The following is a 15,914-nucleotide window of genomic DNA, read 5'->3' as shown; positions in this document are numbered from 1 at the left end:
CAGCATCCAACAATGATCACAGCACGGTTTCATGAAATACGCAAATAAATGCAACACGGTGAATAGTCCTTTTGTCTGGCGGAAACACTTGGAATTGCCAGTGTTTCAGAGAATGTGGAAAGCGCTCATTTTATTTCAGTAACTTTATTTATTAACTTCTGCATGGCCTCAGGTAAACTGGCCTATTCAGTTTTGAAAGCTAACATTTCAGCAGATATTTCATTCACCTGTGTCTTCTGTTTTTCTGAAAGTTGAACAGTTTCTAATATGACAGCATCTTGTTTCTTCAAAATCTGTCAGCACTGTTGACAGTTTCTTGTTTTTCAAGGTTTCTGTCATTTCTGCCAAAATGGATACTTGCACATTCAGAATTCAGATTTCGTTTTTTAGCACCACATGCATTATTGAAGACATAATTTTTTTTTTCTTTCTTTCTTTCTTTCTTTCTTTTTTTTAAATCCACCGATTGGCTTTCCTGAGTGGTAGGCTTCCACTGCAAGGCTCAATTCGACTTTGTTAGTTGGATCAGTGTCTCTTGCTATCCATTTCCATTCTAACTTGAATGTAATCAACATTTCAAAAACGGAACTTGCTTCTCTGTTAAAAATTACTAATAACATTACTTATTACGCGATTCATTGCCTTACAACAGTAATGGTAGCGTCGTAATAGGCTTGGAAAGAAATTCAATCTAACAGCAACAAACTCGATTCTTGTCCCAGTGCGCAGATTTCACTATCAGAGTATGTAAAACACACTGCACACAACTGGAATAATAACAACTACATAAAAGTAACAAGCTGAACATTGAGCTGTTATAAGCAACTACTTAGTAGCAAGCAAGCCAGTATAATATGAAAATTTCAAATTGTGTTTGTGCTTCACCTACAAAATTTCTTCTCCTCTGAGTTTGCCCCTCTTTTTACTCTTTTTTCGATGTTCTCCACTCCAGATTGGGATTATCATGAAATTTAGGAAACAAAGAAGTACATAAATTTTAGTTGCAAAATGAAATAATCATTTCAGTGGGTGACATTTTGTGTGTCCTGTCACGACTTGATGTTTTATAATGTGTTCTGTATTTGCAGGCAAAAATAAATGGTGTCATATCTGCTTGTTCTATCTCACGGCTAAAGTAAAAAAAGAAAAAGAAAAAAAAAAATGTGAAAATACATGTTCAAATTATCACCGTAATAAGGGTGTTTCAATTATTGGACCTTCCAGATCGAAACTTAAATATGTCACACACTGTAATCTCTTTTACAATTTTTTTTTTTCCTCAAGTGCAAAATTACTCTGCATAATAAATATTAACTTAATTGATTGAGAACTGTGGTAACAAACACGGATTTATGAATCTCAGTTAATAATACCATTTATTCAATGGAATATGATACAAGTACCTCTAAGTTGATCAGCAAGTAGAACCGAAAGAGAATAAAAAGTTTAAATTTCGTGCCCAAAGTGCCTCTGGAAATCCACATGATAGCTAACAGAGATTAAAAAAAAAAGGTCATAGAAAATGCTTGTGTGACCATCAGCTGCTGTTATTTTAAACCCAAAAATCGACCGTCAGTCATGCATTTTATACATTATTTGGTGGCACCTTCCGAAAATGTTTATAAAAAACATCACCTATAATGGAACTAAGATACGATGTATTATAATAGACTGACACAACATGACATGGAACAGTGCTGACAATGCTAACAAAGTGTATCCGTTCAGCTTCACAGCCTTTGACATGAAGTTCTGATAAGTATATGTTATCTGTCGACATTACACTTGCTCATTCAATTCCCCTTGTTGATACTTCAAGTTCTTACTTCTTGTTCATGAAACTTCATATATTTTGTTGAAAAATATTAAATGAGTGTTCTTTTGTATTATAAACCACATAGAGAAAACATAAAACATCACAAAAGTTAGCTGAAAGAACACTGTTTTTATTAGACTGGTTGACGCTAAAAATTATGCCTGCAAGAAAGCTCTTAGCTGATATATACTAATGTGGACAGTGGCACATATTATGCAGTTGGTAAGGGATAATGACTCAGTTGCACTTGTGTGGAACTCCACCCCCAAGCAGAATCAAAGCTCAGCCACAACAGACATAGTCTCCACACTACAGAATTCTTAGGCTGTATACAGTCAGTAATACAAGCTACATCATGTTCCCTATATGTAGTTGCACTTGGGGTCAGCTGTGTTGACTGCACCCCCAAACTCATGAATTTCAACAACAGATGTTATTTTAAATGGATTAAATATTACATAATTCCGTGACTGATCTGTTCACTTGACTTTAGAAGCTACCTTCTCATGCCATTGAGTGGGTGAGGATACTATCAACATTTCACTGTTTCAGGTGATTATTGACTGTAAATTATGTGCAACTTAGTTTGTTTTATTATAAAGCTATACAGTTTAGTAGAAGTTCTTATCTATTTGTAGGGATGTTGCCGGGTGTGAAGAAGCTAAACTGGAGATAATGGAGTTCGTTAATTTTCTCAAGAATCCTCAGCAGTACATTGATTTAGGAGCTAAAATCCCCAAAGGTGCAATATTAACAGGTAAATAACTTTTGTATCCTTACATATTTCAGTAGAAATAAGAGGTATATACTGTAACAGAATGACTGGGCATCCCATTTCAATATCTTCCTTTATTAATGAAATTGTACATCATAAATTTTTGTTTTATTCCCTCTAATCACATTATTATGAGTACACATACTGATAACAGGCTGCACTCGGATAACTTTTCCACTGAAATGTTCTGTAACAATGGTTCTACTGTTTCTTTATTTTCTTTAGAACGTGCTAGCATTATGGTTATTATTATAACCTGATTATTTGCTGTTTATCATTGTATCATCTTAGTCTGCCTCCGTAGCTTAGCAGAAATAATGGCTGTCTGAAATTTGGAGGATCTGGGATCAATTTCAGCTACTGCCAGAGAATTTTTGTTAACGGGAGGGGTGCAACAGGATGCACTCGGCCAATTGAGGAGCTAGTTGAATGATAAGTAGTAGTTAAAGCATGTAGAAAACAAACACTGCTCAGGAAATGTTATGTACTGACCCTGTACCTCTTTGTAGGCACAATAAAAGAACCCGTATGGGGTAGGATAACACATTATCTGGTCAGTGTTGCTTGTTTGTATGGTCCTGCTTGCAGAGTTACTTTCTATTATAATTATGTCAAATAGGGGAAAAGTATATGTTAACACAGCTGCGTAATATTCTCAAGTGTTCAGATGATATTTAAGTGTTAGCCAGTACATGGTGATAGGCTTATCACGTGAAACTGCTCTCATTGCTTTGCTATAGGCACATCATAAACATATCACATCTCACTGGAATTAGAGGGTGTGTGTGTGTGTGTGTGTGTGTGTGTGTGTGTGTGTGTGTGTGTTTTCAATGGGGAGCTAAATACAAGGTTTTTTAGCTTCTGGTGCAGCTAGAAATTGAAAAGAGTGTTACCATCAGAAAAGGTGTGTCTACAGGTACTACATATATGTGTTGACAATTTTCAATATAATCACAGTGGACAGTGGTGAGCGAGACATTCTTTGTACAAACCACCCTATTCTTTCTTGGAAGGGAAAGAAAAAGAAGAATGGAAGTCACTTGGTGACACACAGATTGTAAGGAAGTGGTAATCTCCATAAATCAGCACAGTTTTAGAAAGCATTGCTCATGCAAAACTCTCTTGCCAGTTTCTAACATGACATCCTGCGAACTGTGGGTGAAGGACAAGTCAGATTCCATATTCCTAGATTTCCAGATTTGTTTGACACTGGGGCACCACTGCAGACTGTTACCGAAGATATTGGCATACAGAATAGGTTCCCAGATATCTGAGTGGCTCGAAGACTTTTTAAGTAGTAGAACCCAGTACATTGTCGGTGAGTGTTCATCAGAGATCAGGGTATCGTCAGGACTGCCCCAGAGAAGTGCGATAGGACCACTCTTATTCTCGGTGTGCATAAATGATGTAACGGGCAGGGTGAGTAACAATTTTTCTGAAATTGCTATGGTGTGTGGGAAGATATCATTGTTGCACGACTGCAGGATGGTACAAGATGACTTTGACAAACTTCCAGTTAGTGTGATGACTGGCATCTTGCTCTAAACACAGAAAAAATGTAAGTTAATGCAGATGAGTAGGAAAAACAATCCATTAATGTTCATATACAGCATTAGTAATTCTGCTACCAACATATATTTCATGTAAGAGCCATGGAGACTAGAGAAATTGGGCATGTAAACAGTAGTTTTTCCCCTTGCTCCATTTGCGAGTGGAACAGGAAAGGAAATGGTTAGTTGTGGTACAAAGTACCCCCTGCTTGTGCCTTATGACAACTTCTGGAGTATGGATGTAAAAGTAGATTAAAATTATGTCAACATCTTCTTTACTTGTTTCTTAATATGTGTATCCATTAATTGTTCTCCCAGTGGCATAAACTCATCTGCCTTCTCGACATTAGGAACTGTTAAGACAGTGACATTTGGCAGCTGACATTCCTTCATAGTGGATAGGAAAACTGGTATGTGGTATCTATACATTAAACCTTTCTTATAAACATAGTAGGTAAAATTATGGTATAATGTAAGTAATTTAAGAGTAAAGTAGACCATTCAGTGAATAGCAGAAACTTCACACACCTGTCCCTTTACCATGTGCTGGTTGGACACACAATGTTGGGATTGTATTTTGGCAGGTGGACTAGGGTGGGGAGGATGCTGTGTTGGATGTGGTGGATAGAGGGAAAGAGATTGGTGAGACAGGAACAGGGCTAGCTAGCAGCTTACAGGGCGGCAGCAGGTTTTCTGGGTAGGAATGTGGGAGGGAGGAATGGCAGGACTACAAGCTAGGCATGTGATAAAACAGGTACTGGAGCAAATGGGGCGAGGCGCATGGTGGTGGTGGTGGTGGTGGTGGTGGTGGTGGTGGTGGTGGTGGAGGGAAGAATCCAGATGGCACAGGTAGTGAAGCAACCGTTGACTTGAATATGTTGTGCTCTGCTGTACTGGATAGTCAGCTTTGTTCTTAGACACAATTAAAAGTGGTTGTCACTCGCCTCCCTATATGCCAACATCCCTCATGCCCATGGCCTTGCCATTCTCGAACACTACCTCTCCCATTGTCCTTCAGACTGCAAACCCACTATCTCATTCCTCGTACATCTTACCAACTATATCCTCACACACAACTACTTCTCCTTTGATGGGAAGGTATATAAATAAACTTATAGCATGGTCATGGACACCCACATGGCGCTCTCCTATGCGTCTTTTTATGGGCCATCTAGAGGAAACCTCCCTAGTCTCCCCAGACTGTTGGTCTGGTCTGGTTCAGGTTCATTTGTGTTAAGTTCGTGATCTGGACTCAGGGCTAAGACACACTATCCTCATTCCTCCACAACCGCAACACCTTCTCTCCCATCCACTTCGCCTAATCCTCGGCCTAACATGCCACCTTCTTGGATGATGACTTACGCCCCTCTGATGGCTCCATCCACACCACTGTCCATATTGAATCCAATAATCACCAATATTGCCCACATTTTGACAGCTGTCACCCCTTCCACAACAAAAAATCTCTCCCTAACAGCCTGGCCAGCTGTAGGCACTTTACTTGCAATGACAAAATTTCCTTCCCCAATGTGCTGAAGATCTCACAAACAGACCTTCACAGACAGGTGAGGTCCCCGCTCTCCCCCGCAGAAATGCAGTCCCAACGCGTGTGTGTGTGTGTGTGTGTGTGTGTGTGTGTGTGTGTGTGTGTGTGTGTGTGTGTCCTCTAGCTTGTCAAATGATTTGTTCTGAAAACGAGCATGTGTTCTTTCTCATTTGTGTGTGCCTGTCTGTGTCTCAAAGCTTTCTTACATTCACACTTGTTTTAATTTCTTGTTCATATTGTGCCAAATGCTTAGATTTGAAATGACATATATTATACATTGATTTCCAGGTCTATTGTGAGTATAGGGAACAAATCTGAGGATAGCCTTGTTATAGGTGGTAGTAGGCAGTTGTCAGTTTCATATTCAGCAATGTTGCTAGTACTTCAATGGGGACTACAGTTGACTACCCACATCAGTTGAAATATGAATAAGTATGCCTAGAAGTGCAATCTCTCCAGATAAGGACAGTGTCTGCTGTCTACTAGAAACACTTACTTCTAAAGTGAAAAAATTACCATCGAGCAGTTCATGCATCCTTCTGATGGCAGTTAACAAAGAAACAAGGTGGAAGCCACTACTTAGTTGCCGCAACCCACCACCATTCATGAATTGTGATAATTCATATGCCTAATGAACTTCTATGGATGATTCATTCACACTCTTGCACTTTTGGCCATGCTACCCCATAAATTCCTCAGGGGTTTGCTGAAGCCATGATACACATCACAGCAGAGAAGTAAAAACAGCTTTCTGTTAAGTGAAATCCACTATAGGAAAGGCCACACTTCTGCACATCCTCTACCTCAAATATCTTATCACAGCAATGGTGGATGCATCCACAACTGCCAGCAGCTTCAGCAATGTGTTGATCAGCACTGGCAACCAAGGCCTTTGTAAAAAACACACACACACACACACACACACACACACACACACACACACACACACACAGGGTGAGACATGCATTTTCATGAGTGTATGTGCGTATCTGTTGTCTGCTTTTGACAACGGCCTTGTTAACTGAAAGCTTATTTTGTGGCAGTCTTTTTGTTGTGCCTATCTACAACTCAGGATCTCCACTATATGGTGAGTAGCAACTGTCCTAAGGTTGTTGAATCATTACATATATGCCACTGTTGTAGATCTGGTAGCAGATTATTGGATATGCTACACTGACAACAAATAAATAACACATGCAACTTAGTTGAAGTCAAAGATGGTTGATATACCAAAGTGGAAGTCTTAAGTGTACCTATTTGAGATATTTAGGTAGTTGTCATCTGTATGTATCACAATAGGTGGATTGATGGAGACTCGGACATGCCAGCTCCATTGTTGGACAGGAATTGCAGTTTCATCACCTATTTCATTATGAATAGCCGACAACTGTCCTGTCTGGAATCATTTGCCAACACTACAGATTACGGGCGATATTCTCCTTGGTAAGGTGGGCAGCATGGTAAAATTTCTGTACCAAACTTTTGTGATATAGCAGGTCTGTTTCTTGGTTGGTGAATTGTCACAAAATAACATTGAATAAAATTCTCTGACTTGCTCAACTCTTTGTTTACGGAGACACTTCCACAGTGTTGTCTCCGTTTTCTGCCAGTGCGTCATGGTCTCTGATAACACCATTAGAATTTTATGGCAATCTACTAGCAACTGTGAAAGCCTAATGTTTCATGGGCTGACTTTGTTCACTGCATTGCCCACAATAATTCAAAGACAAGAAGTTAGCTGAGATGGCATGCAATCGAAGTTCTTCCATTTGTAGGAGCTTTTAGAAGCTTTTTGCCTATGGCTATGACAAAAAACTAAACTTTGATTGTTTAATATTATCATATTTTTCTCCAGTGAGCAGTGGGTTTAAGACATCTTGTACATCTATTGGCATTAGCTTGTTGAAGACAGCAACTGTGTTGCTGGTTAGTTGTATTTTGTTCTCATCAGATGTCATTTGGGCCAGTAACAAAGTGGCATCCCATTTGTGTGCACCACAGTATTAGGTTGCCATGGCAATAGATTCGCAGCTGTTGGACATGTGTGATACGTGTGGTGAGGTGTCAGAATTCCCTAGAAGTATATCCATTGTAACAAATGGCGAGCATGGGTTTTACATGTCATGAATGTTATGGATGTGTGTTTGTGAGACATGTGTAGTGAAAAATTCCACAATTTTCTTCACTATGCTGATGCAAACTTCTGTTGTTCACCTTCAATGCATGGTTATTGAAAGTATCACTTCGTAAACAGTTTTTTGTTATAATTTGCAGTTACTAGCTTATAAAAATTCCCCCTAATGGTAGTATATAAAATTACTCTTACTTTACGAGGAAAGTATGCAAAATGGTGAAAATCCTGGGCCATTAATCTCTTTGCTTCCTGTTAAGTGTGTAACAGATTCAGGCTTTCAACTTTGAAATGTGGAAAGAATTATAAGGAACAAAATGGGTACCAGGCCAGTTAATCACAGTAATATAGAGCTGATCATGAATGAAAATAAACTAACTGACCCTCAACATGTTACTACTGCTTTCAACAATTATTTCTCAAATATAGCAAAGCAGTTAATAAACACACACCATGACAAACAGCCAACCAGTCACTCAATCAAAAAATTCATTCAAACACAGTATCCAGCAACAACTGAGAAACTGTCAAGAATCCTAAAAGAATTACCTAATAAATATTCAGCGGGTGTTGATGAGATACCAGATGCTGTTATCAAAGCTAGTGCAACATTTATTGTGGAACCACTAACAGGCATAGTAAATTCATCTTTTAAGAGTGGTGTATTTCCAAATAATCTAAAAACTGCAAAAGTAACACCTTTGAATAAGAAGGGTGCAAGAAGTGATATTGCTAATTATAGAACAGTTTCAGTTTTGTCGGGCTTCAGCAAAATTATGGAAAAAATGTTCCTTAGAAGATTAACAATTTTCTTAAATAGAGAGAGGCTGGTAAGTGACTCCCAACATGGGTTTAGAGGTGGAAAGTCAACTCAGTCAGCAATTTTTGCCTTCTTAAATGAAGTATTAAAAGCAGTGGATGATAAACAACATGTATCTGGGATATTTCTGGATCTAAATAAAGCCTTTCATGTAATTGATCATGGCATTCTCTTGTGTAAATTAAGTCATTATGGAATTAGAGGCCAGTCTGGAAAGTGGATCCAGTCGTACCTCAGTAATCGTCAGAAGCTGCTCACGCTGAATAATGCCTGTTTTCTGGCATTCTCTGGCAACTGCCATATCGAACCTGTTTCTAAAAGTCTCGGGATAGTATTGAGAACGGTGATTCAAAAAGTGTTTCTTTCAAAATAAATTTCTTTTTACGCAAGTTGAATTATGTTAAGTGTGAGAAAGTGGGATGAATTTCTTAAGTCACAGAGCTTTTAAAACTGAACACTTTGAGGACCAGCCACTTACAAGAATTTCGAGCCCAGAGGACCAAACATTTATGGCATTATTTTAAATTTACTGGGACATTTGTGTGATGTATCTTAAAGTATAACACATCCAAAAAAAGATTGTTACTACATGTGAATGGTTAGCTTCTCTTGTAGCTTATTAATCTTAGAGACAAATATTATCTGTAAAAGCTTAGCTTTTCTTGTAGGTATATTAATGTAAACTATGAACTTTTCCTCTCTGTGTGTTCGCGTTACGTAACAGTGATCTTGCTATTGGCTGACAACAGCACGTGTCCTATGCTCTGAATATCTGCTGTCATCGGCCAGTGAGATCACGCGGCACGAGATATGACTGGCTTACAAAAAGGAAATCACAGTCTCGATTTCAACGCTCCAGAAACTAACTTACTGTGTTTGGTGCAATTCGAATTTATACTTTCGCAATACGAAAATATGCACCCTATATGTTGCTGCACATCAAAGGTCTTTCCAAAACGCCTCTCCTTTTTTTTTTCATCAGTAGTCTTTTCAGAACTTCTCTTCCCCCCCAGGGAAGTTACTTGCCAATGTATAAAATGTTAACCATTCAAAGGATTGATAAGTTTTACAGTTCCAAAGGAAAAAATCTATGAAAAACCTACTGTCACTTAGCACCGTAAAAGTGTATTTTCCCCCGGGGAAAGGTATATTTTTTAAAGGGTATATCCGGGATTTTTTTTTCCTTGTCCACGATACACCCTGCTATAGTACGCATCCAGTTTAGATTTTACTTCTTCACCAGTACATCACCTGTCACATTGATCTCCTCCAATGTTTGAATTTGATGCTAAAGTCACCACAAGCTAATTCCTTAATATTACAATGGTAAAGGCATTATAAAGGCATCATAATATATTCCAAATTGTACATTTGCATGAAATACAAGTGTTAAGACATTGATCAGAAAAAGTGTATGTGTTGACGTTGTTCTAATCAGTAGAACAATTCATATACCTTTAAGGCACAAAGATTTGAGAGATCTAAAGCTGTCAACGTGTTACCTAATGACTTGCTATTGATGGATAAATATACTGTGCAGAAACTATCCTAGCTTTATTGTGTACATAACGGCATTTGAACTTTGAGACTATTATTTTTTTATTATGAATGAAAAACACAAAAACTGGTGTAATGTTCTACAGTATTTATTATTTTATAAATCGGTTTTTGCCTGTTATGCGATTTCAGTTATAAAGATTAATATTCATCCTTGTACCTGATTGCACGACAGTCAAAGAACTTACGTATAAAATAAAAAAAATATATAGTAGAGTATTACACCATTGTTGTGACTTTTTTCATTCGTAATGTATAAAATATTCTACCAAGAACCAACGGAACAGTCAATTAATGTTATGTTTATGTTTTAGGTCCTCCAGGAACTGGCAAAACGTTACTTGCAAAGGCAACTGCTGGTGAAGCAAATGTGCCTTTCATAACAGTTTCAGGTTCTGAATTCCTTGAAATGTTTGTGGGAGTTGGCCCGTCTCGGGTTGGTAACTATGTGTGTGTTCAGAAATTAAAATTCTTTTATTTTGACAGTATTTTGAAACTTTGACTTTTTGACAGGTCAGAGACATGTTTGCTATGGCACGAAAACATGCACCTTGCATTCTATTTATTGACGAAATTGATGCAGTTGGTAGAAAAAGAGGTGGTCGTGCCTTTGGTGGCCATTCAGAACAAGAAAATACTCTGAACCAGCTGCTGGTTGAAATGGACGGTGAGCACCTAGATGAAAATATATATTTTTATCTCCTTTATTGAGAGCCAAATTTGATTGTAAAATAAAATTTAAATGATAAAGAAAAACACATATTCCAGACATGGGAGGAGTGGCCGAACGGTTCTAGGCGCTATAGTCTGGAACCGCGCGACCGCTGCGGTCGCAGGTTCGAATCCTGCCTTGGGCATGAATGTGTGTGATGTCCCTAGGTTAGTTAGGTTTAAGTAGTTCTAAGTCCTAGGGGGACTGATGACCTCAGAAGTTAAGTCACATAGTGCTCAGAGCCATTTGAACCAGGCATGGGAGAAAACAAATTATGTTTAAATTGTAACAAGTAGAAAATGTAAACTGCACATTTATCTCTGTTATCACATAAAGTTAAATAAAAAGTAATGGTAATTACTCACCATATAGTTAGGTTTCCTGGAACTGTAGCCAGAGTTGATTTTTAGTATGCCTTTCAGTTTTCCCTGCCACAAATACTAGAATTATTTTTGTTTCGAAACTTGAAAAGATTTCTTATTTTTAGTAGTAGATTGCTGCTGCCATAAAAAATATCGAAATTATCACTTAGTATAAAATATCTTCATGCATGTCTTTTTAATTTTTCCTGTTTTTTACATTATCGGTGGAACCACTCATGGTGTGTTTGAAATTTCTTGTAAGAATCATTATCCTCATTTGCACAGGAAACAGTAAGAGTAATTAAATTGTCTACTATGGTTGGGGATCTGGTAGGTGCCCATTAGTTGCAGTTGTCATTTTCTCCATCAAACGCGGTCTAGATGTCCAGATTCTTAGCTCCGATGCAGCCTATATATGACACTGACGTTTCTCGTTTATTTCCAATGGTTGGAGATTGGCAAGCCATCTGATGAAAACTAAAATTCTGAGTCTAGACATGCACGTACTTGTGGAACAAAATACAGTTATGGCAGAGCAAACACTTACGATGTAGGGCCGAGCAGAAATTTATCTCCTTCCACTTAAAATTATTCTCGTGTTACAATTCTTGTTAACAGGAAAACTCTGCAGTTGATCATGTGTCTCTCTAACTTCTTTTGGTGACAAATTTTCTATCAAATAACAACCAACAAAGATTAAATCCGATCCTGAGACATCTGTCCATTGTGTTATAGCATTCAGAATGTAGGTCTGTTGGTCTGTCTCTTTTAATTACTGGAAATTGTGTAAGTTGTCATCCTGTATACTACTGGGGTAATGTGTGTGATCCATAAACTTAATAACAATGGTCTGCCACTGCTGTCATAGGGTCTAATCACACACACCAACATTCATCCCTCTTCTTTATCAACAGTTGCGGGTAGTCTGCAAATCAATGTGCATTGAATCTGCCCTACAGATAATAGCAGACAACTTATAAACACTACAAGAATAACTTCACTGACTAATTTAATGTAACGTATTCCTTAGTTTTACAGTTTTATCAGTTCTTTCCAAATAAATGCTGTTAATTGCAGCTTGTTCCAAGTCCTCAAGTAGTAGTTTGTGTGGATCAAATCAAGTTCAGATTACACATACTGTTATAAAGTACAAAAGGAGCATAGGTTTCATAACTCGGTACAAACTTTCTGATATAGACCACTCACCGTATTTTAATGTATAGTATTGTAGGCATAACCCATATCACTTCAGGCAGGAGGGTTACCTTCATAGTCTCAGATGCTATTGAATTTAGCATATGTTAAAATTCAGGAGTAAGTAAGAAACACACATTTTTTGGATTTTTTTCCAAAACAAAAATCCTGCCCCAAGATAGAGGCCTCCAAAGATGACATTGTGAACACAATTTTGAAGATGTGAATTTTGGAAATTTTTTAAAATGTTGTGTCTCTGTAACAGTTCTAGATATTTTGTTAGAGTTTCTTTATTTGGAAGAAAATTTCTTTATGATTACAATGGTATCCTCCGTTTGGATATATCTGTCTAAGTTCTTGTACTGTCGCCTTTTTGAAATTTTTGTATAATTTACAGAAAAAAATTTTTCCAAAAATTCCAGTCCAGAAAAGTTAGATGTTTTTTTTTTTTCCTTGTGATTAGTAAGTGCCCTGTAGTACTATATTCTCTGCAAGAGAGAGCTTTTTTTTAACTTTCAGGGGTAATGTATGTCTTCAGTGAAGTTGTTTCTTACTAATTTATTTGTTACAGTGTTTATTTCTATTGTCTTTGTTGCGGTTATTTCTTTTCACTTTCATTGTTACAGATATTTTGTACACTTTGTTGTAGTTTCTTGTCAGTTTCTTTGTCATGGTTGTTCATTGCAGGTTTCTGTATTGTAGTTGTTCAGTGTGAATTTGTTTACTGAAGAGGCTTCTAAGAAATCGGAGACCATCCACTGAGTTCAGTTTTTTTCATGAGGAATTTGCCAGTTGGCACAGTTGCAGTGTGTTTTGTGAAAATGACTGTTTGAAATGTCTTCTGACTGGGGACGCAGGAGAGTGAAGTATGCTGACTATTTGCATATCCATAAAAAAAGTGGATATGCAAATAGTCTGTATGGCTAAATGATGATGGCGTCCTCTTGGGTAAAATATTCCAGAGGTAAAATAGTCCCCCATTCAGATCTCCGGGTGGGGACTACTCAAGAGGAAGTTATCAGGAGAAAGAAAACTGCCGTTCTACGGATCGGAGCGTGGAATGTCAGATCCCTTAATCGAGCAGGTAGGTTAGAAAATATAAAAAGGGAAATGGATAGGTTAAAGTCAGATATAGTGGGAATTAGTGAAGTTCGGTGGCAGGAGGAACAAGACTTCTGGTCAGGTGACTACAGGGTTATAAACACAAAATCAAATGGGGGTAATGCAGGAGTAGGTTTAATAATGAATAGGAAAATAGGAATGCGGGTAAGCTACTACAAACAGCATAGTGAACACATTATTGTGGCCAAGATAGACACGAAGCCCACGCCAGCTACAGTAGTAAAAGTTTATATGCCAACTAGCTCTGCTGATGACGAAGAAATTGAAGAAATGTATGACGAAATAAAAGAAATTATTCAGATAGTGAAGGGAGACGAAAATTTAATAGTCATGGGTGACTGGAATTCGGTAGTAGGAAAGGGGAGAGAAGGAAACGTAGTAGGTGAATGTGGATTGGGGATAAGAAATGAAAGAGGAAGCCGCCTGGTAGAATTTTGCTCAGAACACAGCTTAATCGTAGCTAACACTTGGTTCAAGAATCATGAAAGAAGGCTGTATACATGGAAGAAGCCTGGAGATACTGACAGGTTTCAGATAGATTATATAATGGTAAGACAGAGATTTAGGAACCAGGTTCTAAATTGTACAACATTTCCAGGGGCAGATGTGGACTCTGACCACAATCTATTGGTTATGGACTGTCTATTAAAACTGAAGAAACTGCAAAAAGGTGGCAATTTAAGGAGATGGGACCTGGATAAACTGACTAAACCAGAGGCTGTACAGAGTTTCAGGGAGAGCATAAGGGAACAACTGACAGGAATGGGGGAAAGAAATACAGTAGAAGAAGAATGGGTAGCTTTGAGGGATGAAGTAGTGAAGGCAGCAGAGGATCAAATAGGTAAAAAGATGAGGGCTGGTAGAACTCCATGGGTAACAGAAGAAATATTGAATTTAATTGATCAAAGGAGAAAATATAAAAATGCAGTAAATGAAGCAGGCAAAAAGTAATACAAATGACTCAAAAATGAGATCGACAGGAAGTGCAAAATGGCTAAGCAGGGATGGCTAGAGGACAAATTTAAGGATGTAGAGGCTTATCTCACTAGGGTAAGATAGATACAGCCTGCAGGAAAATTAGAGAGACCTTTGGAGAAAAGAGAACCACTTGTACGAATATCAAGAGCTCAGATGGAAAACCAGTTCTAAGCAAAGAAGGGAAAGGAGAAAGGTGGAAGGAGTATATAGAGGGTCTATACAAGGGCCATGTACTTGAGGACAATATTATGAAAATGGAAGAGGATGAAGATGAAATGGGAGATATGATACTGCGTGAAGAGTTTGACAGAGCGCTGAAAGACCTAAGTCGAAAAAAGGCCCCGGGAGTAGACAACATTCCATTAGAACTACAGACACCCTTGGGAGAGCCAGTCCTGACAGAACTCTACCATCTGGTGAGCAAGATGTATTAGACAGGCGAAGTACCCTCAGACTTCAAGAAGAATATAATAATTCCAATTTCAAAGACAGCAGGTGTTGACAGATGTGAAAATTACCAAACTATCAGTTTAATAAGCCACAGCTGCAAAATACTAACGCGAATTCTTTACAGACGAATGGAAAAACTAGTAGAAGCCAACCTCGGGGAAGATCAGTTTGGATTCCGTAGAAATATTGGAACACGTGAGGCAATACTGACCTTACGACTTATCTTAGAAGAAAGATTAAGAAAAGGTAAACCTACATTTCTAGCATTTGTAGACTTAGAGAAAGCTTTTGAAAATGTTGACTGGAATACTCTTTCAAATTCTGAAGGTGGCAGGGGTAAAATACAGGGAGCGAAAGGCTCCCGGTGGCAGGGGTAAAATACAGGGAGCGAAAGGCTATTTACAATTTGGACAGAAACCACATGGCGGTTACAAGTGTCGAGGGGTATGAAAGGGAAGCAGTGGTTTGGAAGGGAGTGAGACAGGGTTGTAGCCTATCCCCGATGTTATTCAATCTGTATATTGAGCAAGCAGTGAAGGAAACAAAAGAAAAATTCGGAGTAGGTATTAAAATCCATGGAGAAGAAATTAAAACTTTAAGTTGGATAATGTCTTGAAAGGAGGATATAAGATGAACATCAACAAATGCAAAACGAGGATAATGGAATGTAGTCGAATTAAGTCGGGTGATGCTGAGGGAATTAGATTAGGAAATGAGACAATTAAAGTAGTAAAGGAGTTTTGCTATTTGGGGAACAAAATAACTGATGACGATTGAAGTAGGGAAGATATAAAATGTAGACTGGCAATGGCAAGGAAAGCGTTTCTGAAGAAGAGAAATTTGTTAACATCGAGTGTAGATTTAAGTGTCAGGAAGTCATTTCTGAAAGTATTTGTATGGA

General features: G+C 38.0%; 1 protein-coding gene across 1 annotated transcript in view; it reads left to right on the top strand.

Moving 5' to 3' along the window:
• The window catches only part of LOC126469931 (AFG3-like protein 2), a 128,082-nt gene that overhangs the window by 54,877 nt on the left and 57,291 nt on the right, over positions 1-15,914 (top strand). Inside the window, exons 7-9 of the mRNA XM_050097332.1 lie at positions 2,455-2,573; positions 10,510-10,631; positions 10,709-10,862. Coding sequence (XP_049953289.1) covers positions 2,455-2,573; positions 10,510-10,631; positions 10,709-10,862 — 395 coding nt within the window. The remainder of the gene's footprint in view (positions 1-2,454; positions 2,574-10,509; positions 10,632-10,708; positions 10,863-15,914) is intronic.

Source organism: Schistocerca serialis, chromosome 1, assembly GCF_023864345.2.
Source record: "Schistocerca serialis cubense isolate TAMUIC-IGC-003099 chromosome 1, iqSchSeri2.2, whole genome shotgun sequence".
Taxonomy (NCBI): Eukaryota; Metazoa; Arthropoda; class Insecta; order Orthoptera; family Acrididae; genus Schistocerca; species Schistocerca serialis.
The sequence above is the reverse complement of the archived record's forward strand: the minus strand, read 5'-3'. Positions and strand labels throughout refer to the sequence as shown.